Source organism: Oncorhynchus mykiss, chromosome 15, assembly GCF_013265735.2.
Source record: "Oncorhynchus mykiss isolate Arlee chromosome 15, USDA_OmykA_1.1, whole genome shotgun sequence".
Lineage (NCBI taxonomy): Eukaryota > Metazoa > Chordata > Actinopteri > Salmoniformes > Salmonidae > Oncorhynchus > Oncorhynchus mykiss.
The window spans coordinates 15,496,531-15,521,863 of record NC_048579.1 but is presented as its reverse complement, the minus strand read 5'-3'; the positions used below and the strand labels follow the sequence as shown (position 1 = coordinate 15,521,863).

General features: G+C 43.4%; 1 protein-coding gene across 1 annotated transcript in view; it reads left to right on the top strand.

Moving 5' to 3' along the window:
• Positions 1–466: 466 nt before the first annotated feature.
• LOC110489656 (mycophenolic acid acyl-glucuronide esterase, mitochondrial) overlaps positions 467–25,333 on the top strand; it is a 185,451-nt gene continuing 160,584 nt past the window's right edge. Inside the window, exon 1 of the mRNA XM_036943854.1 lies at positions 467–533. Coding sequence (XP_036799749.1) covers positions 482–533 — 52 coding nt within the window. The 5' untranslated portion in view covers positions 467–481. The remainder of the gene's footprint in view (positions 534–25,333) is intronic.

Below are 25,333 nucleotides of genomic sequence, written 5' to 3'. Positions count from 1 at the left end.
TTGGAGGGACATTTTAAAGCACTTTTTTCACTGTGAGGGGAGAGAAAGGGGGGAAAGGCTATTGTTCCCACTGAAACAATGGAAGCTGCGGGCGACGTGCAGCGGTGCGCGCAAGAATGTCGAGGCTCTGGGATGTGCGCGGGTCAGTGCCCGGGGTCTCCATCCCAAAGCCCTTTTCCCAGCGCGTCACAATGAACCTGCGCGAGGTCGGGACTCCGCGGGGTCACAGGCCATCCCCTATTGTCCCGCACTTCAAAACAGATAAACATGTATTAATCAAGGGCCGACCGGAGGGCCCCCTGTCTCACAGAGAAAACTAAACCTAGAGGGAGAGGTGGGGAGAGGGTAAGTGGGGGGGGGGGGGGGGGGGGGGGGGGAAATGACTACCCCCTGCAGATGCAAATTCCACCATTACTTAGGCCAGAGGTGGGACATGTTAAAGTTTGAAATGTTGCCCAAGTCCAACAGTCGGTGTAGAGAAATGTGTGCGGACTGGTTTTCAATCGGAGGATGGAGATATTGCTATCTCTCAAGTAAGACTGAATTTGGAACCTTTAGTTTAGATTTTGTTCTAGTACATTTCGTTCAATTTTAGATTGGGTTGTGTTGTGCAGAATATACTTTGGTCAAATCGGTGTGAGGTTGCAGTGCTCGGTTTAACTGGTATTGTTTGTGTAGCCTAGACTAGAAATCCAATGGGCGAAGGAAAAGTGGTGCTTTGCATTGTTACATTACCATAACTCACAAGTCATTCTTCATGAGCCAATACAAATTGACGGGATTGTTTACTAAATACTCGGGATTGTTTACTAAATACTCGAACATATTAGGCTACTTGAAAATACATTGATGTAAATTGTGCATGTAAGCCATGTGCAGGTGAAAATTATCGCTACATATTCTGAGTGACTGAAAAAGCTATAGTATAGCCATTTTATAATTATTCGTTATAACGTAAAAACAATAACACAAATGGCTGAATTAAATCGAAGTCCAGTGGTTTGACAATCGTTTGGTCCTTAAATGTATCTCTAAACGAAGAAACCTAGCTGTACTTTAATCACATTTTATCTAGCTAGCATATTGATGAATTATTTATTATTTTAGGAAAACGTTACTAATGGGTTATAAATGCACGCGCAGTAGGAATTTATACTTTTTTTTGAACTGTAAATACTTTTGTAGTAGGTTAATGCACGTCAATAGGCATGTAAATAGGTTCAAAACAAATCAAACTATTTAAAGTGGTTGTATCAGACTGGGAATATTCACATTAGATTTGAATCGATTCCAGACGAAAAATCTGGGAACATTTTCTGTAAATTGGCAACATTCAGACACTAACGTTACTCTCTCATGTGAACACAATGAGTGTGTTGTCTGACGTTGTAAAATGTAGTCTACGATAAAACTATCGAAATATCAAATAGTCTCTGTTCAAATGTGTTGTTATTAACGCTTTTCGCCTTCTCTTACAGTCGATGAGCGCTGTGGTTTTCTGTATAATGGAATTTGACAACAGGGTATATATATGTAGACTAAGATCACCCTCCTTATACAGACACAAAGACCCATAGGCTTCTATCCCCTAACCTTGCAGCACCAGAAACTCACTGAAATAAATTACATATTCAATAGGTTACCTCAAAGGTCGTAGAAGCAATGATGGGGATCTCATTAATAGCACTTTGATAGGCTATCCATATTAGCATTAATTAACCACTCAATATGAACATTTTATTGCATCAATCCATATCATAATCTTTAGATTTCAGACAGGAATCTTTCTATGAGAAACACATTTTATGGTCAATATTAGCAATATGATTATCGATTTTTTGCATTGATTAAACAAACACTCAATTATATAATGGAATTTGGATTGCATTACTGAACACATGATAATGTAAATATTTGAGACCCAGAGATGGACTTGAGAAGCCTGTTGTTTGATACCTGATGTTATTCTGAAATGTAAGATATTGAGACTATTGGGGGAGAGGGAGTGAGCTAAGCATAGCTGGGAATTGAAGATGAAGAATAGGGAAGGGTAAGAAGTGGCTGTCTGATTATATATCAAAAATATATACTTTCAAATACATCTCATGTTTTGCTTATTTAGGAATACATTTCCATTTTTGATAACCTTATATATTTTTATTTCAGTATACTAACAAGATACTAACACAATCAAAGCTTCATGAATATGTAAATCAGTTTAAGTTTCATCTTTCCATTTTGCTATTCAAATAGAGGTAACAATTATTGCTAATTGTTATATTATTGTCTGTGATAGCCAAGATCTAACCATATAACTTAGTGAGTATTTGAGTAACATGAAGTATCAGATTGTATCTGGGAAATACTAGATGGAAACATGATTAAGTAGTCATGGTGGTCATGTTACAAATGAATGGTAATGTTTCAGTGACTTCAGGCCGATTTCTGCAGTCGTCATATTGCCTGTCATGTTTCGGTTCTGTAGCCATGACAGACAGTGTGACCATTGGCATATACAGTCTGTCTAAAGGTTGCTCTGCCACTTGTGTTTCTTCATAAATAGTATTTCCCAGAGTCATATCGAGAGCTTGGGACTGGAAGGTTCTATCTGCAAGAAGAGGATTCTGGGATAATTGGCATTAAAGTTCTGAAACCTCATTGGTTTGAATCAGCAAGTTTTAGATGCTATTCTTTAGAACATTTTTAACACAAATTGGGGTATTTAGAGAACTATATAGGTAGAGATCGTTGAACAGAACAAGGTTACATTTTACATTTTGACAAAAATGCAGAGGTAGATAGAAGCTTATAGTCCCAACCTCTCTCTCTCTCTCTCTCTCTCTCTCTTTCTCTTTCCCTCTCTTTCCCTCTCCCTCCTCTCGCTCTCTCACTCTCTCTCTCTCTCTCTCTCTCTCTCTCTCTCTCTCTCTCTCTCTCTCCCTCCTCTCTCTCTCTCTCTCTCTCTCTCTCTCTCTCTCTCTCTCTCTCTCTCTCTCTCTATATATATATATATATATATATATATATATATATATATAATGTATGTATGTCAGACTATGTATGCTATGGCATTTCATTGATCGTTGTAATGACTGGAGTATACAGTAGTATACAGACTATGAGAGATGGCTTGTCATGACATGTTGTTTTAGTTTTTGAATGAGCGGTCCTCTCTCCATCATCAGTGTATGTATCACTGATCATCTGTTAATATGTAGTTACAGAGGTTATTATTAGACTATAGTAAAGGCCTGCTCTAGTCTAATGCAATGTATTATTATACAATACAGTACTGGCATCCACTCATACTCTTTTTTGTTTGGAACGATATCCTTAGATGGTATTGTCATCATAACTGTATTTCAATGAAATCCTGATCAGAGTTGTCCCCCTATATTTATCCCAGATAGGCCTGGATGTTATCCCAGACAGGCCTGGATGTAATCCCAGATAGGCCTGGATGTTGGCCCAGATAGGCCTGGATGTTATGCCAGATAGGCCTGGATGTTATCCCAGATAGGCCTGGATGTTATCCCAGATAGGCCTGGATATTATCCCAGTCAGGCCTGGATGTAATCCCAGATAGGCCTGTATGTTGGCCCAGATAGGCCTGGATGTTATCCCAGACAGGCCTGGATGTAATCCCAGATAGGCCTGGATGTTGGCCCAGATAGACCTGGATGTTATCCCAGATAGGCCTGGATGTTGGCCCAGATAGGCCTGGATATTATCCCAGGCAGGAAAGTGTAGCACCAAATACCAAACAGTTGTGTTGTTGTTGGTTGCGTGAGCAGAACCAGATCAGCTGCAGTACAGACGTTCAGGCTGTGTTTCTAGAGTCCTCCATTATCCTACCACAATCACAATCACGTCTCTCCTCAGTTTAGGAGAAAAAAAACATTCAAATTATTCCTAAAATACCCAGTTTTATGGAATTAAATTGTTAATGCCAAATACAATAGCTTGCGTTCAAAGTTACATCTATTTTAGTGGTAATCTATTTTAGAATGGAATCTGAAATATATCCATTTCTAAAAAATAAATACATAGAAATGAATGTACTCTAGGTCAAACGTAATGGTAGCAGTGTCAGCAACCCCCAGTTTGGGTCATTCATTCCGTTTGTTTCAGCCATCTGGAGTTGAAAGGACCATGGTTAGCATATAGTCTTAAAAGCATGTCAATATGTCCTCAAATAAATATGTATAGCCAAGCACTGTGATACCTTCAGAGAGGTTGACACACACACATACACATCCTCCCCCTTCTTCTCCTCTTCCTCTTCCTATTCCTCTTCCTCCTCCTCCACCACCTCCTCCTTCTCCACCTCCTCCTCTTCCTCTTCTTCTTCCTCCACCACCACCACCCCCTCCTCCTCCTCCTCCTTCTTCTCCTCCTCCTTCTCCACCTCCTATTCCTCTTCCTCCTCCACCACCACCACCACCTCCTCCTTCTCCTTCTCCTTCTCCTTCTCCTCCTTCTCTTCCTCTTCCTCCTCCTCTTCCTCCTCCTCCACCTCCACCCTCACCACCACCAACAACTCCTCCTCCTCCTCCTCCTCCTCCACCACCTCCCCCTCATCATCCTCTCTCTCTGTAATGCTAACTATCAGCGTGAACCAGGAGAAAGGCTTCTCTATTCTAATGCTGATGTGGAGAGATCATCACATTTGTCTCCCTAAGCCATGTTTCTCTTTTGTAGGGCAACTAAAGCCAGGAGACAGGGAACTGAAATGTTACAGGAGACAGGGAACTGTTACAGGAGACAGGGAACTGAACTGTTACAGGAGACAGGGAACTGTTACAGGAGACAGGGAACTGAACTGTTACAGGAGACAGGGAACTGTTACAGGAGACAGGAGACAGGGAACTGAAATGTTACAGACATGAACTCGTCTGGTGTCATACAGTAGAAATAGAAAATACCTCAATATACTGTAGTTGTAGACTGGCATGTGTATATTTTCGTGTTCTTAAGCAAGCGTAGTTTAAGTTACTGTAAACCCTATGTTCTACTGTATATAGTTCAGCTAAATGTATTGTCACCTTCCTGCAGTTCTTCACATTGCTGTCCAAACACAGTGAATCAATTTAATAAAACATGGATTCATTCACTGTGCACCCAGGTGCTCTTATGTGAGGTCATTATTTGTGCTCTAATAACGATAATATTTTTAGGCTTCAGCACTCCATTGGCTATACACAGATGCAGCACTCCATTGGCTATACACAGATGCAGTACTCCATTGGCTATACACAGATGCAGCACTCCATTGGCTATACACAGATGCAGCACTCCATTGGCTATACACAGATGCAGCACTCCATTGGCTATACACACATGCATCACTCCATTGGCTATACACAGATGCATCACTCCATTGGCTAGACACAGATGCAGCACTCCATTGGCTATACACAGATGCAGCACTCCATTGGCTATACACAGATGCAGCACTCCATTGGCTATACACAGATGCAGCACTCCATTGGCTATACACAGATGCAGCACTCCATTGGCTATACACAGATGCAGCACTCCATTGGCTATGCACAGATGCAGCACTCCATTGGCTATACACAGATGCAGCACTCCATTGGCTATACACAGATGCAGTACTCCATTGGCTATACACAGATGCAGTACTCCATTGGCTATACACAGATGCAGCACTCCATTGGCTATACACAGATGCAGCACTCCATTGGCTATACACAGATGCAGCACTCCATTGGCTATACACAGATGCAGCACTCCATTGGCTATGCACAGATGCAGCACTCCATTGGCTATACACAGATGCAGTACTCCATTGGCTATACACAGATGCAGTACTCCATTGGCTATACACAGATGCAGCACTCCATTGGCTATACACAGATGCAGCACTCCATTGGCTATACACAGATGCAGTACTCCATTGGCTATACACAGATGCAGCATCCAATTGGCTATACACAGATGCAGTACTCCATTGGCTATACACAGATGCAGTACTCCATTGGCTATACACAGATGCAGTACTCCATTGGCTATACACAGATGCATCACTCCATTGGCTATACACAGATGCAGTACTCCATTGGCTATACACAGATGCAGCATCCAATTGGCTATACACAGATGCAGTACTCCATTGGCTATACACAGATGCAGCACTCCATTGGCTATACACAGATGCAGCACTCCATTGGCTATACACAGATGCAGTACTCCATTGGCTATACACAGATGCAGTACTCCATTGGCTATGCACAGATGCAGTACTCCATTGGCTATGCACAGATGCAGCACTCCATTGGCTATGCACAGATGCAGTACTCCATTGGCTATGCACAGATGCAGCACTCCATTGGCTATACACAGATGCAGCACTCCATTGGCTATACACAGATGCAGCACTCCATTGGCTATGCACAGATGCAGCACTCCATTGGCTATGCACAGATGCAGCACTCCATTGGCTATACACAGATGCAGTACTCCATTGGCTATACACAGATGCTGTACTCCATTGGCTAAACACAGATGCAGCACTCCATTGGCTATACATAGATGCAGCACTCCATTGGCTATGCACAGATGCATCACTCCATTGGCTATACATAGATGCAGCACTCCATTGGCTATGCACAGATGCAGCACTCCATTGGCTAGACACAGATGCATCACTCCATTGGCTATACACAGATGTAGCACTCCATTGGCTATACACAGATGCAGCACTCCATTGGCTATACACAGATGCAGTACTCCATTGGCTATACATAGATGCAGCACTCCATTGGCTATACACAGATGCAGCACTCCATTGGCTATGCACAGATGCATCACTCCATTGGCTATACACAGATGCAGCACTCCATTGGCTATACACAGATGCAGCACTCCATTGGCTATACACAGATGCAGCACTCCATTGGCTATACACAGATGCAGCACTCCATTGGCTAGACACAGATGCATCACTCCATTGGCTATACACAGATGCTGTACTCCATTGGCTATACACAGATGCAGCACTCCATTGGCTATACATAGATGCAGCACTCCATTGGCTATGCACAGATGCATCACTCCATTGGCTATACACAGATGCAGCATCCAATTGGCTATACACAGATGTAGCCCTCCATTGGCTATGCACAGATGTATCACTCCATTGGCTATACACAGATGCAGCATCCAATTGGCTATACACAGATGTAGCACTCCATTGGCTATACACAGATGCAGCACTCCATTGGCTATACACAGATGCAGTACTCCATTGGCTATACATAGATGCAGCACTCCATTGGCTATACACAGATGCAGCACTCCATTGGCTATGCACAGATGCATCACTCCATTGGCTATACACAGATGCAGCACTCCATTGGCTATACACAGATGCAGCACTCCATTGGCTATACACAGATGCAGCACTCCATTGGCTATACACAGATGCAGCACTCCATTGGCTATGCACAGATGCATCACTCCATTGGCTATACACAGATGCAGCATCCAATTGGCTATACACAGATGTAGCACTCCATTGGCTATACACAGATGCAGCACTCCATTGGCTATACACAGATGCAGTACTCCATTGGCTATACATAGATGCAGCACTCCATTGGCTATACACAGATGCAGCACTCCATTGGCTATGCACAGATGCATCACTCCATTGGCTATACACAGATGCAGCACTCCATTGGCTATACACAGATGCAGCACTCCATTGGCTATACACAGATGCAGCACTCCATTGGCTATACACAGATGCAGCACTCCATTGGCTATGCACAGATGCAGTACTCCATTGGCTATGCACAGATGCAGCACTCCATTGGCTATACATAGATGCAGCACTCCATTGGCTATGCACACATGCATCACTCCATTGGCTATACACAGATGCAGCACTCCATTGGCTAGACACAGATGCAGCACTCCATTGGCTATACACAGATGCAGCACTCCATTGGCTATACACAGATGCAGCACTCCATTGGCTATACACAGATGCAGCACTCCATTGGCTAGACACAGATGCAGCACTCCATTGGCTATACACAGATGCAGCACTCCATTGGCTATACATATATGCAGCACTCCATTGGCTATGCACAGATGCAGCACTCCATTGGCTATACATATATGCAGCACTCCATTGGCTATACACAGATGCAGCACTCCATTGGCTATACACAGATGCAGCACTCCATTGGCTATACACAGATGCAGCACTCCATTGGCTATACACAGATGCAGCACTCCATTGGCTATACATATATGCAGCACTCCATTGGCTATACACAGATGCAGCACTCCATTGGCTATACACAGATGCTGTACTCCATTGGCTATACATATATGCAGCACTCCATTGGCTATACACAGATGCAGCACTCCATTGGCTATACATATATGCAGCACTCCATTGGCTATACACAGATGCAGCACTCCATTGGCTATACACAGATGCAGCACTCCATTGGCTATACATATATGCAGCACTCCATTGGCTATACACAGATGCAGCACTCCATTGGCTATACACAGATGCAGTACTCCATTGGCTATACACAGATGCAGTACTCCATTGGCTATACACAGATGCAGTACTCCATTGGCTATACACAGTTGCAGTTTTTGGCAACACCAGAGTCACTGGTTTGCCCTAATTACTGAAACTGTTTTAATTATTGTTGTGTGCTTTGAAAGTATTCAATATCACGTGCTATTTAAATGATGGTACAGTTTGACCCCAGAATAATGCAGTGTAAATGTTTGGCTCAGAGGTTGCGTGTATAAAATATGGTGTTATTACACCATATTTCTTCTAGATGAATTATTCAGCTGTAAAGTGAGCTAGAATGTAAATTTGCGATCATCTCGCAATATTCTTAACACCTAAGACCACACTTCAAAGCCTATAACTTCCACTGTGTTTACTAGTATGCCCATTGAAACATCATTATTTTGTGTGTGTGTATGTGCGCCTGTGTGTTTGCATGTGTGAGTGTATTTGTGCACATACATTCCCGTCTGTGTGTGTGTATGTGTGTGTGTGATGTCAGCTGTGAAGTGACAGAGAGAGAGAGAGAGAGAGAGAGAGAGAGAAAGAGGGAGTCAGAGAGAGACAAAAGGAGAGAGAGAGTCAGAGAGAGACAGAGAGACAGAGGGAGTCAGAGAGAGACAGAGGGAGAGAGAGAGGGGGCAACCAGTGAAGAACAAACACCATTGTAAATACAACCCATATTTATGCTTATTTATTTTATCTTGTGTCCTTTAACCATTTGTACATTGTTAAAACACTGTATATATATATATATATGACATTTGTAATGTCTTTATTGTTTTGAAACTTCTGTATGTGTAATGTTTACTGTTAATTTGTATAGTTTATTTCACTTTATATATTCACTTTATATATTATCTACCTCACTTGCTTTGGCAATGTTAACACCTGTTTCCCATGTCAATAAAGCCCTTGAATTGAGAGAGAGGGAGTCAGAGAGAGAGAGAGGGGGAGAGAGATAGTCAGAGTGAGAGAGGGAGGGAGGGAGGGAGGGAGGGAGGGAGGGAGGGAGGGAGGGAGGGAGGGAGGGGGGAGGGAGGGAGGGACACAGAGAGAGACACAGAGAGAGATGGAGTCACAGAGAGAGAGAGAGAGAGAGAGAGAGAGAGAGCAAGAGAAAGAGAGAGAGAGAGAGAGAGAGAGAGAGAGAGAGAGAGTCAGAGAGCCCTGAAAATCCCGAAAGGAAATAATTGTTATTAAGATCTACAGTATCTGTGCGTGTCTACTGTCAATAGAGACTCTCTGTACAACAGGGCTGTGATTGTTCCTGTGAGTATGAAGGGGTGTGTTTCATTGCATACCCATGCAAAAAAAATGGAAAGAGGAAAAAATATAAGTTATCCCCACAGCCTTTGAAATGAAACAGTGCAGGCTGCTACAGAGCTCCTGCAAACAAATAGGATTCATTCAGTTGAAAGTGGTATAATTTAGCACTTGATTGACTCCAAATTTTTGTTAAACTCTGAACATAATGCAATGACATTCTTTGTGGAGTAGTGCTGGTAAATGTTTTCTGATATAGAAGATGCTATAACGTCCCATCATCTCTTAATACCCGATAGATAGAGATGCAGTTGTTCAATACTGTTTGGTTTATATCAACTCAAGTGATATGATGAAAATCGGCTTTATTTATCACATAGAACAACCTACATCTATTTAACTGAATATCACATTTTACTTTGGAGGTTTTAAATGAGACTGAGGACAAAATCTGAATATTAATATGCATCTATATGCACTGAAATTCTCAATGTAAATGCATTTTGAAGGCATTAACTGCCATTGCATGCAACTGCATTTCTGCTGAATACAATTCCTTGACTGAAACTAGGGGTCTGCAATAAGGAGGGGAGGGCAATGATATGCTGCTGCCAAAGCACAGCCATACATTTATTTTGATATAATTGTATTAATGCAGCGAGTAATGGATGAGCATATGTTTCACACTGATTACCATCCCTCTCTGACTGCCCTGTCTTATTTGCCTTCCCCATCTCCATTGCCTGCCTATCAGAATGAGAATATGCGCCTTGAGTTAATGCTGATTGCAGCAGCTGCCAATACGTGAATCTCCATGGCAACAATAAGGGGTTGCCAGGCAACCCTGTTCTTTTAGGGACACCGAAAGTGCCCAAAGGCATCCAAAAATATATAAGGGGGTATAATACTCCGTCAACGCCTCAGCCACGCTCATGTTATAGCGGGTATCATAAGCATCCCCCTACCCACTCAGGATTTCTTAACATTTTATTGTGTTACAAAGTGGGATTCAAACGGATTTAATTGTGATATTTTTGTGAAAGATCTAGACAAAATACTCTGTAATGTCAGTGGAAGAAGATTTTAAAACATGTATTAAGATGAATGAGAAATAAATCACTAATACACCTTGATTAGATAAGTATTCGACAACCTGAGTCAATGCATGTTAGAAACACCTTTTAGTAAAGACTACAGATGTGAGTCTTCACACCTGGATTGTGCAAAATTTGCCCATTATTCTTTTCAAAATTCTTCAAGCTCTGTCAAGGTGTTGGTAATCATAGCTAGAGTGCAATTCAAGTCTTACCATAGATTTCCAAGCAGATTTAAGTCAAAACTGTAACTTGGCCACTCAGGAACATTCACTGTCTTCTTGATAAGCAACTGTAGATTTGGCCTTGTGTTTTAGATTATTGTCCTGCTGAAAGGTGACCTCCTCTTTCAGTGTCTGGTGGAAAGCAGACTGAAGCAGGCTTTCCTCTAGGACTTTGCCTGTGCTTAGCACCATCTGGTTTGTTTTTATCCTGAGAAACTCCCCAGTATTTGCCGATGACAAGCATACCCATACCATGTTGCAGCCACCACCATGCTTGAAAATAAGGAGGCAGTTAATCAGTGATGTGTTTTCCTCAAACATAAGGCTTTGCATTTAAGCCAAAAAGTGTATTCCTTTACTGTGTTTTCTTGCAGTATCACTTTAGTGCCTTGTTGCATACAGGAAGTATGTTTTGGAATATTTGTATTCTGCATATTTGTATTCTTCTTTTCACTCTGTCACTTAGGTCATTATTGTGGAGTCACTATAATGTTGTCGATCCATCCTCAGTTTTCTCCCATCACAGCCATTGAACTCTGTAGCTGTTTTAAAATCACCAATGGCCTGATGACATCGCTGAGCAGTTTCCTTCTTGTTCTGCAGCTCAGTTCAAAATGACGACTGTATCTTTGATATGTCTGGGTGGTTTAGTACATCATCCACAGCCTAATTATTAACTTGACCATGCTTAAAGAGATATTCAATGTCTGATTTGTTATTGTTACCCATCTACCAATCACTGCCCTTCTTTATGGGGCTTTCTAAAAGCTCCCTTTTCTGTGTTGAATCTGTGCTTGAATGTCAATACTTGACTGGGGGACCTTCCAGACGTTGTACTGTATGCATGGGGACAGAAGAAAGGGTAATCATTCAAAAACCATGTCAACCCGTATTAGTCCACATAACTTATTTGTCCTGAACTCATTTTTGCTTTCCTAAACAAAGGGGGTAAATACCTATCAATGACTACATTTTTTTGTATTAATTTGTAGAAATGTATGGAATTTTCTTTTCACTTTCACGTTATGGAGTATATTGTGTACATCAATGAAAAAAAATCAAAACGAAATCTATTTCAATCCCACTTTGTAACACTAAAAAAGATGAAAAACTGAAAACCCTGGCAGGCACATATTTGTAAATTGGAATGAGTGCAATGGTTGAGCTTGTGGTACCCTCGTATCGGTGTCTATGGTGGAATATCTAAACAACTACATCAAATAAATATGCCATTCATGAGAGGAAAAATACATGCTAGACAAAATAATCAGTGCTTTCATAAAGGAGTGGATTGTGGAATCAGGGCTCAGTGAGCTGCCTGCCTAGCCACTGCAGATAGATACAGTAATGTGTGGGTGGGTGTTTCACACTACAATAACGAGGCAAGGAAAAGCAAACTGTCGTCCATCTTGGCTCCCGGAGCGTAGCTCCATTCTCCCTCAGACCCAGGTGGCATATGCATACGCTGTGGAACAAAGCCTTACATCAGCACCAAGTGACATCACTGCAGTCAGCTGTTTCTGCCCATCTATAAATAGTGTGGAGAGAGGGAGAGGGAAAAGGGGGAGAAAGGGAGAGGGGGATTGGGGAGAGGAGGAGGGGAGAGAAGGAGAGGAGAGAGGGGGAGGGGAGGGAAGGAAAGAGTGGGGAGAGATCGAGAGGGAGAGGGGAGAGAGAGGGAAAGAGAGAGAGATAGAGGGAGAGGGGAGAGAGAGGGAAAGAGAGAGAGATAGGGAGAGAGAGGAGAGACTGAGAAAGGTAGGAGTGGGAGATGGGGAGAGAGAGAGAGGGGGAGAGAGAGAGATAGGGAGAGGGGAGAGAGAGAGTGAGAGAGGGAGCGAGGGAGAGAGAGAAAGAGAGATATTTGATAATTTCCTACTCAGAAAAGGTTTAACCCGCCTGACCCCATGCATGTCTTGAAAGATACTGGACTCTTGTTTCCTCTGATTAAAAGACGCAGAGATGCAGGGATGTAGCATGTGCACTAATCATGATGTGTGCTAGTTTGCTCACACTGTATGTTTTATGTGTGTACTGTATATTTGTGTGTGTACTGTATGTTTTGGATTAGTTCACAGGGTTTATGAAGTAGTGCTGGCGGTTATGGTATACATATTAGGTACAGTTGAAGTCGGAAGTTTACATACACCTTAGCCAACTACATTTAAACTCAGTTTTTCACAATTCCTGACATCCTAGTAACAATTCATTGTCTTAGGTCAGTTAGGATCACCACTTTATTTTAAGAATGTGAAATGTCAGAATAATAGTAGAGAGAATGATTTATTTCAGCTTTTATTTCTTTCATCACATTCCCAGTGGGTCAGAAGATTACATAGACTCAATTCATATTTGGTAGCATTGCTTTTAAATTGTTTAACTTGGGTCAAACGTTTCAGGTAGCCTTCCACAAGCTTCCCACAATAAGTTGGGTGAATTTTGTCCCATTCCTCCTGGCAGAGCTGGTGTAACTGAGTCAGGTTTGTAGGCCTCCTTGCTCGCACACGCTTTTTCAGTTCTGCCCACAAATGTTCTATAGGATTGAGGTCAGGGCTTTGTGACGGCCACTCCAAATCCTTGACTTCCGGCACCGACAGAGATGGTCGCCTCGCTTCGTGTTCCTAGGAAACTATGCAGTATTTGTTTTTTTACGTGTTATTTCTTACATTGGTACCCCAGGTAATCTTAGGTTTCATTACACACAGTCGGGAGGAACTACTGAATATAGGAGCAATGTCAACTCACCATCATTACGACCAGGAATATGACTTTCCCGAAGCGGATCCTGTGTTCTGCCTTCCACCCAGGACAATGGATCGGATCCCAGCCGGCGATACAAAACAACAACGCTGTAAAAGAGGCAAACGAAGCGTCTTCTGGTCAGGCTCCGGAGACGGGCACATCGCGCACCACTCCCAATCATACTACTTGCCAATGTCCAGTCTCTTGACAACAAGGTTGATGAAATCCGAGCAAGGGTAGCATTCCAGAGAGACACCAGAGACTGTAACGTTCTTTGCTTCACGGAAACATGGCTCACTCGAGACACGCTATAGGAGTCGGTGTAGCCAGCTGGTTTCTTCACGCATCGCGCCGACAGACACAACCATCTTTCTGGTAAGAAGAGTGGCGGGGGGGTATGCCTTATGATTAACGAGACATGGTGTGATCATAACAACATACAGGAACTCAAGTCCTTCTGTTCTCCTGACTTAGAATTCCTCACAATCAAATGTTGACCGCATTATCTACCAAGGGAATTCTCTTCGATTATAATCACAGCCATATATATTCCCTCCCAAGCAGACACATCGATGGCCCTGAACAAACTATATTTGACTCTATGCAAACTGGAAACCACATATCCTGAGGCTGCATTCATTGTAGCTGGGGATTTTAACGAGGCTAATCTGAAAACAAGACTCCCTAAATTCTATCAGCATATCGATTGCGCAACCAGGGCTTGTAAAACCGTGGATCATTGTTATTCTAACTTCCGCGACGCATATAAGGCCCTCCCCCGCCCTCCTGACCCCGACTCCATTTTGTTGCTCCCAGCCTATAGACAGAAAATAAAACAAGAAGCTCCCACGCTCAGGGCTGTTCAACGCTGGTCTGACCAATCTGATTCCACGCTTCAAGACTGCTTCGATCACGTGGATTGGGATATGTTCCGCATTGTGTCCAACAACAACATTGACAAATACGCTGATTCGGTGAGCGAGTTCATTAGAAAGTGCATTGACAATGTCGTACCCATGGCAACGATTAAAACCTTCCCAAACCAGAAACCGTGGATTGATGGCAGCATTCGAGTGAAACTGAAATCGTGAACCACTGCTTTTAACCAGGGCAAGGTGACCGGAAACATGACCGAATACAAACAGTGTAGCTATTCCCTCCGCAAGGCAAACAAGCTAAGCGTCAGTATAGAGACAAAGTAGAGTCGCAATTCAACGGCTCAGACACAAGAGGTATGTGGCAGGGTCTACAGTCAATCACGGATTACAAAAAGAAAACCAGCCCCGTCGCGGATCAGGATGTCTTGCTCCCAGACAGACTAAATAACTTTTTTGCCCGCTTTGAGGACAATACGGCCACTGACACGGCCCTTAACCAAAACCTGCGGACTCTCCTTCAAAGCAGCCGACGTGAGTAAAACATTTAAACGTGTTAACACTCACAAGGCTGCAGTCCCAGATGGCATCTCCAGCCGCGTCCTCAGAGCATGCGCAGACCAGCTGGCTGGTGTGTTTACGGACATTTTCAATCAATCCTTATCCCAGTCTGCTGTTCCCACATGCTTCAAGAGGGCCACCATTGTCCCTGTTCCCAAGAAAGCTAAGGTAACTGAGCTAAACGACTACCGCCCCGTAGCACTCACTTCCGTCATCATGAAGTGCTTTGAGAGACTAGTCAAGGACCATATCACCTCCACCCTACCCGACACCCTAGACCCACTTTAATTTGCTTACCGCCCAAATAGGTCCACAGACTACACAATCGCAACCACACTGCACACTGCCCTAACCCATCTGGACAAGAGGAATACCTATGTGAGAATGCTGTTCATCGACTACAGCTCAGCATTTAACACCATAGTACCCTCCAAACTCGTCATCAAGCTCGAGACCCTGGGTCTCGACCCCGCCCTGTGCAACTGGGTACTGGACTTCCTGACGGGCCTCCCCCAGGTGGTGAGGGTAGGTAACAACATCTCCACCCCGCTGATCCTCAACACTGGGGCACCACAAGGGTGCGTTCTGAGCCCTCTCCTGTACTCCCTGTTCACCCACGACTGCGTGGCCATGTACGCCTCCAACTCAATCATCAAGTTTGTGGACGACACTACAGTGGTAGGCTTGATTACCAACAATGACGAGACGGCCTACAGGGAGGAGGTGAGAGCCCTCGGAGTGTGGTGTCAGGAAAATAACCTCACACTCAACGTCAACAAAACAAAGGAGATGATTGTGGACTTCAGGAAACAGCAGAGGGAGCACCCTCCTATCCACATCGACGGGACAGTAGTGGAGAGGGTAGTACATTTTAAGTTCCTCGGCGTACACATCACGGACAAACTGAATCGGTCCACCCACACAGACAGCGTCATGAAGATGGCGCAGCAGCGCCTCTTCAACCCCAGGAGGCTGAAGAAATTTGGCTTGTCACCAAAAGCACTCACAAACTTCTACAGATGCACAATCGAGAGCATCCTGTCGGGCTGTATCACCACCTGGTACGGCAACTGCTCCGCCCACAACCGTAAGGCTCTCCAGAGGGTAGTGAGGTCTGCACAACGCATCACCGGGTGCAAACTACCTGCCCTCCAGGACAACTACACCACCCGATGTCACAGGAAGGCCATAACTCTATATCATCTACTGCATCTTTATGTAATACAGGTATCACTAGCCACTTTAAACTATGCTACTTTGTTTACATACCCTACATTACTCATCTCATATGTATATACTGTACTCGATACCATCTACTGCATCTTGCCTATGCCGCTCTGTACAATCACTCATTCATATATATTTATGTACATATTCTTTATCTCTTTACACTTGTGTGTATAAGGTAGTCGTTTTGGAATTGTTAGGTTAGATTACTTGTTGGTTATTACTGCATTGTCGGAACTAGAAGCACAAGCATTTCGCTACACTCGTATTAACATCTGCTTACCATGTGTATGTGACAAATACAATTTGATTTGATTTGATTTTACTTTGTTGTCCTTAAGCCATTTTGCCACAATTTTGGAAGTATGCTTGTGGTCATTGTCCATTTGGAAGACACATTTGCGACCAAGCTTTAACTTCCTGACTGATGTCTTGAGATGTTGCTTCACTATATCCACATCATTTTCCTCCCTCATGATGCCATCTATTTTGTGAAGTGCACCAGTCCCTCCTGCAGCAAAGCACCCCCACAACATGATGCTGCCACCTCCGTGCTTCACGGTTGGGATGGTGTTCTTCGGCTTGCAAGCCTCCCCCTTTTTCCTCAAAACATAACGATGGTCATTATGGCCAAACAATTCTATTTGTGTTTCATCAGACCAGAAGACATTTCTCCAAAAAGTACGATCTTTGTCCCCATGTGCAGTTGCAAATCGTAGTCTGGCTTTTTTTATGGCGGTTTTGGAGCAATGACTTCTCCCTTGCTGAGCGGCCTTTCAGGTTATGTCGATATAGGACTCTTTTTACTGTGAATATAGATACTTTTGTACCTGTTTCCTCCAGCATCTTCACAAGGTCCGTTGCTGTTGTACAGTTCAGTTCAGTACAGTACAGTTCCGTACAGCTCAGTACAGTTCAGTACATTACAGTTCAGTACAGTTCAAAACAGTACAGTACAGTACAGTACAGTTCCGTACGGTACAGTACAGTTCAGTTCAGTTCAGTTCAGTTCAGTTCAGTTCAGTTCAGTTCAGTGTAACGGCTTTCTTCGGGTGAAGGAGAGTCGGACCAAAATGCGGCGTGTAGATTGCGATCCATGTTTATTAAACTGAAGCAACACGAATCTAAATACAAACACTACAAAACAATAAACGTAACGAAAACCGAAACAGCCTAATACTCATGCACATAAACACGGACATCAGGACACTAAAGACAATCACCCACGAAACACTCAAAGAATATGGCTGCCTAAATATGGTTCCCAATCAGAGACAATGATAAACACCTGCCTCTGATTGAGAACCACTTCAGACAGCCATAGACTTAACTAGAACACCCCACTAAGCTACAATCCCAATACCAACACACCACATACAAAAACCCATGCCACACCCTGGCCTGACCAAATAAATGAAGATAAACACAAAATACTTTGACCAGGGCGTGACATTCAGTTCAGTTCAGTTCAGTACAGTTCAGTTCAGTTCAGTTCAGTACAGTTCAGTTCAGTTCAGTTCAGTACAGTTCAGTACAGTTCAGTTCGGTTCGGTACAGTACAGTTCAGTACAGTTCAGTACGGTACAGTACAGTTCCGTACAGTTCAGTACAGTTCAGTACGGTACAGTACAGTTCAGTACAGTTCAGTACAGCAGCTCTCTTGGCTCTGAGCCAGGACTTACTTACTGCCTGTTATATATGGTACTTATAGCGGAATGGGCTGGGCCTGGTAACACCAACCAGGGTTGGAGTCAATTCCATTTCAATCCCTGTCATTTCAGGAAGTACACTGAAATTCCAATTCTCTTCTATGCTTTTCAGTGAGGAAAATGAGAAATTGAATTATAATTTGATTTACTTGCTGAATTGACTGTAATTGAAATGTAATTGACCCCAAACCAGAGACCAACACGTTGGACTGGTACATGGTGTGTGTATTGGTAAGGTCTACAGTATATGGACTGGTACATGGTGTGTGTATTGGTAAGATATACAGTATATTGACTGGTACATGGTGTGTGTATTGGTAAGGTCTACAGTATATTGACTGGTACATGGGGTTTGTATTGGTAAGATCTACAGTATATGGACTGGTACATGGTGTGTGTATTGATAAGAGCTGACAAGGTACAAATCTGTCGTTCTGCCCCTGAACAGGCAGTTAACCCACTGTTCCTAGGCCGTCATTGAAAATAAGAATTTGTTCTTAACTGACTTGCCTAGTTAAATAAAGGATAAATAAAGGTAAAATAAAAAAATAAAAAAATATATGGACTGGTACATGGATGGTGTGTATATTGGTAAGATCTACAGTATATGGACTGGTACATGGTGTTTGTATTGGTAAGATCTACAGTATATGGACTGGTACATGGTGTGTATTGGTAAGGTCTACAGTATATGGACTGGTACATGGTGTGTGTTTTGGTAAGATCTACAGTAGATGGTGTGTGTATTGGTAAGGTCTACAGTATATGGACTGGTACATGGTGTGTGTATTGGTAAGATCTACAGTAGATGGTGTGTGTATTGGTAAGGTCTACAGTATATGGACTGGTACATGGTGTGTGTTTTGGTAAGATCTACAGTAGATGGTGTGTGTATTGGTAAGGTCTACAGTATATGGACTGGTACATGGTGTGTGTTTTGGTAAGATCTACAGTAGATGGTGTGTGTATTGGTAAGGTCTACAGTATATGGACTGGTACATGGTGTGTGTTTTGGTAAGATCTACAGTAGATGGTGTGTGTATTGGTAAGGTCTACAGTATATGGACTGGTACATGGTGTTTGTATTGGTAAGATCTACAGCATATGGACTGGTACATGGTGTGTATTGGTAAGGTCTACAGTATATGGACTGGTACATGGTGTGTGTATTGGTAAGATCTACAGTAGATGGTGTGTGTATTGGTAAGGTCTACAGTATATGGACTGGTACATGGTGTGTATTGGTAAGGTCTACAGTATATGGACTGGTACATGGTGTGTGTTTTGGTAAGATCTACAGTAGATGGTGTGTGTATTGGTAAGGTCTACAGTATATGGACTGGTACATGGTGTGTATTGGTAAGGTCTACAGTATATGGACTGGTACATGGTGTTTGTATTGGTAAGATCTACAGTATATGGACTGGTACATGGTGTTTGTATTGGTAAGATCTACAGTATATGGACTGGTACATGGTGTGTATTGGTAAGGTCTACAGTATATGGACTGGTACATGGTGTGTGTATTGGTAAGATCTACAGTAGATGGTGTGTGTATTGGTAAGGTCTACAGTATATGGACTGGTACATGGTGTGTATTGGTAAGGTCTACAGTATATGGACTGGTACATGGTGTGTGTTTTGGTAAGATCTACAGTAGATGGTGTGTGTATTGGTAAGGTCTACAGTATATGGACTGGTACATGGTGTGTATTGGTAAGGTCTACAGTATATGGACTGGTACATGGTGTTTGTATTGGTAAGATCTACAGTATATGGACTGGTACATGGTGTTTGTATTGGTAAGATCTACAGTATATGGACTGGTACATGGTGTTTGTATTGGTAAGGTCTACAGTATATGGACTGGTACATGGTGTGTATTGGTAAGGTCTACAGTATATGGACTGGTACATGGTGTTTGTATTGGTAAGATCTACAGTATATGGACTGGTACATGGTGTTTGTATTGGTAAGATCTACAGTATATGGACTGGTACATGGTGTTTGTATTGGTAAGGTCTACAGTATATGGACTGGTACATGGTGTGTATTGGTAAGGTCTACAGTATATGGACTGGTACATGGTGTTTGTATTGGTAAGATCTACAGTATATGGACTGGTACATGGTGTTTGTATTGGTAAGATCTACAGTATATGGACTGGTACATGGTGTTTGTATTGGTAAGGTCTACAGTATATGGACTGGTACATGGTGTGTGTATTGGTAAGATCTACAGTAGATGGTGTGTGTATTGGTAAGGTCTACAGTATATGGACTGGTACATGGTGTGTATTGGTAAGGTCTACAGTATATGGACTGGTACATGGTGTGTGTTTTGGTAAGATCTACAGTAGATGGTGTGTGTATTGGTAAGATCTACAGTATATGGACTGGTACATGGTGTGTGTATTGGTAAGGTCTACAGTATATGGACTGGTACATGGTGTGTGTATTGGTAAGATCTACAGTAGATGGTGTGTGTATTGGTAAGGTCTACAGTATATGGTGCATACAATGAGAGTATGCTAAGTGAGATGTACTACAGTACTAACTATACAATCTGTAACAGAGGTCGCTAAGATTGTTCTAAAGCGAACAAACTTTCATCCATCTGCTGACCAAATACACACCACCAGCAGCACCACAGCAACCAGCCATCCATCCAGCCAGGCAGACCCGGCGCCAGGCCTGGGTGGGTCGGACGGTGACTGTGTGCCTGGCCAGGTGCCAGCAGGACGTGTGCAGGGAGGTATGGCATGGCAAGGGCCCTCCAGGCTGGAGGCATTGAGGAGCAGTGGAGGCATTCAGCTGGTGGTGAATGTGCCTTTGTCTGGGAGCGGCGTGCCAGGCTAGCTCTAATGAGGCAGCTCTTTGTGACAGGCCTCTCAACATCAAGTGGGCTGGTGGACTCATTAACCTGACTACAGCAAGTAAAGCAGGCAGGCACAAGAGACGCCTATGATAGCACACTTAAGGCTGCTATGCTGCCGCCGCTCGCTGCTGAATCCACCTCTTCCTCCCTCCTCTCTCTCTCTGGTCTCCCAGGCTTAGGGGGATGTGCAGCAGGAGTGGATCAGACTGGCCTAGATCAGGTATCCCGAATACAGGGATGTGGAGGGCGTTAACTCTCTGTAGTTCAACATGGTCATGTTGGAATACAGGTTGATCTGATGTGGTGCAACATGGTCATGTTGGAATACAGGTTGATCTGATGTGGTGCAACATGGTCATGTTGGAATACAGGTTGATCTGATGTGGTGCAACATGGTCGTGTTGGAATACAGGTTGATCTGATGTGGTGCAACATGGTCATGTTGGAATACAGGTTGATCTGATGTGGTGCAACATGGTCATGTTGGAATACAGGTTGATCTGATGTGGTGCAACATGGTCGTGTTGGAATACAGGTTGATCTGATGTGGTGCAACATGGTCGTGTTGGAATACAGGTTGATCTGATGTGGTGCAACATGGTCATGTTGGAATACAGGTTGATCTGATGTGGTGCAACATGGTCGTGTTGGAATACAGGTTGATCTGATGTGGTGCAACATGGTCGTGTTGGAATACAGGTTGATCTGATGTGGTGCAACATGGTCATGTTGGAATACAGGTTGATCTGATGTGGTGCAACATGGTCGTGTTGGAATACAGGTTGATCTGATGTGGTGCAACATGGTCATGTTGGAATACAGGTTGATCTGATGTGGTGCAACATGGTCATGTTGGAATACAGGTTGATCTGATGTGGTGCAACATGGTCGTGTTGGAATACAGGTTGATCTGATGTGGTGCAACATGGTCGTGTTGGACTACAGGTTGATCTGATGTGGTGCAACATGGTCATGTTGGAATACAGGTTGATCTGATGTGGTGCAACATGGTCATGTTGGAATACAGGTTGATCTGATGTGGTGCAACATGGTCGTGTTGGAATACAGGTTGATCTGATGTGGTGCAACATGGTCGTGTTGGAATACAGGTTGATCTGATGTGGTGCAACATGGTCATGTTGGAATACAGGTTGATCTGATGTGGTGCAACATGGTCGTGTTGGAATACAGGTTGATCTGATGTGGTGCAACATGGTCATGTTGGAATACAGGTTGATCTGATGTGGTGCAACATGGTCGTGTTGTAATACAGGTTGATCTGATGTGGTGCAACATGGTCATGTTGGAATACAGGTTGATCTGATGTGGTGCAACATGGTCATGTTGGAATACAGGTTGATCTGATGTGGTGCAACATGGTCATGTTGGAATACAGGTTGATCTGATGTGGCAGGTCATCATACTTCACCTTGGCAGGTGTTGACAATTGGTTGCATCATACATCAACAATATCAGTGTGACACTTACATTTGCTGAGTCTAACAATAAATAGCACATTCCATCCTCTGTGTGTGTGTGTATGTGTGTGAGTACAGTACATGCAGCATCGCTCTGAAAACAGAGGAAGCTGACTGTATTGCAACACACATTCCCATAATGTGACGTGATAAACTGGAGCCAATTCTGCTCTGGCTCCATGGAGACAGTAAGAGGAATGAACTGTGGATCGACTTTAGCTGTACTGTAGCATAGTAGTGAAAGTCACATATAGCCACTGAATAATGGATCCATCATAGAATGTGAACCAGGAATAGCTGTGTGTGCCATTCATCTAGCTGCACTGGTGAACAGGCAAGGACAGGTCAGGCCCCACAATCTCATCTAACATTACTGTGTACCATGTTGTTTTCTATTTCTCCTGAGTACTACTCTCTGAATATCCCTCTTGGTTATTAACAGTGCTGCATTATGGATTATGGGCGTAGACTGTCCAGATTTTGATTGGATGTTAATGTCATGTAGTGTTTGATGTATGGTCTTTGAGATTGCTCAAGCATTTGATCAGGTGGCTTGTATGTAGATTAGACTCATTAGATATTCCCTACACTATTCTTCACCATGTTTCCTCCAGATTCATTTTACCACCCCTCATTGTCCTCAGGCACACAGTGAATGATTTGAATCTGGTTATGCTGTACAGGCTGCACTCGATAAGCCTTGCACAGTATTATACAGTAAGAGGAAAGGAGGGGAGCTAACATTACAGAGATCACTAATAGTGTCAGAGGCTCATTTCCTAAAGAGGAATATTCACACCAACATCAAAGGGGATAGCGCTCCTGACACTGAGAAATTGCAGATGAGGTTTCATTAATTAAGAAGGCCTCTAATGTTTATTTAAATGAAATTTACCGTTGCATTATTGATTCGCTGCCGCAAAATTATCTGACACGATGCACATGAATTGCGAGCAGCGGCTCTCTGATGGTTTAGGCAGGAAGGCGGTGGTGTGTGAGTGTGGTGTGTGTATGTGTGTCACTGGTAAGAGGGAGGGTGGGGTGGGGGGGTCTAAGTACGATTTGAGGGGGGGGGGGGGGGGTACGATACGTGTGCACGTCCTAGGCCCCAGGATGTGGGCATGTGAAGGAGGGATGTCTTTGTTTGCATTGAACCTGCTGATGACAGGGTTGGGATGTACAGAAATCACTGAGCGAAATCACTGCTGCTGTTGCTGCTACTGATGCTTTTCCTGCAGGCCTTAACTGGGAAATAGAGGAATGTTCTATTTCTGTTTATTTGGTAGTGGAAGAAGGCAGAGTGATGCCAAAATGTTGGTGCTTTACGTAATAGATTAGTGGGAGTTTATATATACAGTGCCTTCAGAAAGTATTCAGACCACTTGACTTTTTCCACATTTTGTTACATTACAGCCTCATTCTAAATTTGATTTAAAAAATAATTCTTATCAATCAAATGTATTTATAAAGCCCTTTTAACATCAGCCGACGTCACAAAGTGTTGTACAGAAACCCAGCCTAAAACCCCAGACAGCAATGCAGATGTAGAATCTACTCACAATATCACATTTACATAAATATTCAGACCCTTCACTCAATACTTTGTTGAACATCCTTTGGCAGCGATTACAGCAGCGAGTCTTCTTGGGTATGTGTCCACAAGCTTGGCACACCAGTATTTGGGGAGTTTCTCCCATTCTCCTCTGCAGATCCTCTTAAGCTCTGTCAGGTTGGATGGGTAGCGTTGCTGCACAGCTATTTTCAGATCCTACCAGAGATGCTAGATCGGGTTCAAGTCCAGGCTCTGGCTGGGCCACTCAAGGACATTCAGAGACTTGTCCCAAAGCATTGCATTGTCTTGGCTGTGTGCTTAGGGTCATTGTACTGTTGGAAAGTGAACCTTCGCCTCAGTCTGAGGTCCTGAGTGCTCTGGAGCAGGTTTTCATCAAGGACCTCTCTGTACTTTGCTCCGTTCATATTTTCCTCGATCCTAACTAGTCTCCCAGTCCCTGTCGCTGAAAAACACCCCCACAGCATGATGCTGCCATCACCATGCTTTACCGTAGGGATGGTGCCAGGTTTCCTCCAGATGTGACACTTGGCATTCAGGCCAAATAGTTCAATCTTGGTTTCATCAGACCAGAGAATCTTGTTTCTCATGGTCTGAGAGTCTATAGGTGCCATTTGGCAAATTCCAAGCGGGCTGTCACGTGCCTTTTACTGAGGAGTGGCTTCCGTCTGGCCACTCTACCATAAAGGACTAATTGGTGGAGTGCTGCAGAGATGGTTGTCCTTCTGGAAGGTTCTCCCATCTCCACAGAGGAACTCTGGACCTCCCTGACCAAGGCCCTTCTCCCCTGATTGCTCAGGGTGGCCAGCTCTAGGAATAGTCCCGGTGGTTCCAAACTTGTTCCATTTAAGAATGATGGAGGCCACTGTGTTCTTGAGGACCTTTAAAGGTTGCAATTTTTTTTGGTACCTTCCCCCGATCTGTGCCTCAACACAATCCTTTTCTGATAATTCCTTCGACCTCATGGCTTGGATTTTACTCTGACATGGACTGTCAACTGTGGGACCTTATATAGACAGGTGTGTGCCTTTCCAAATCATGTCCAATCGATTGAATTAACCACAGGTGGACTCCAATCAAGTTGTAGAAACATCTCGAGGATGATCAATGGAAACAGGATGCACCTGAGCTCAATTTCGAG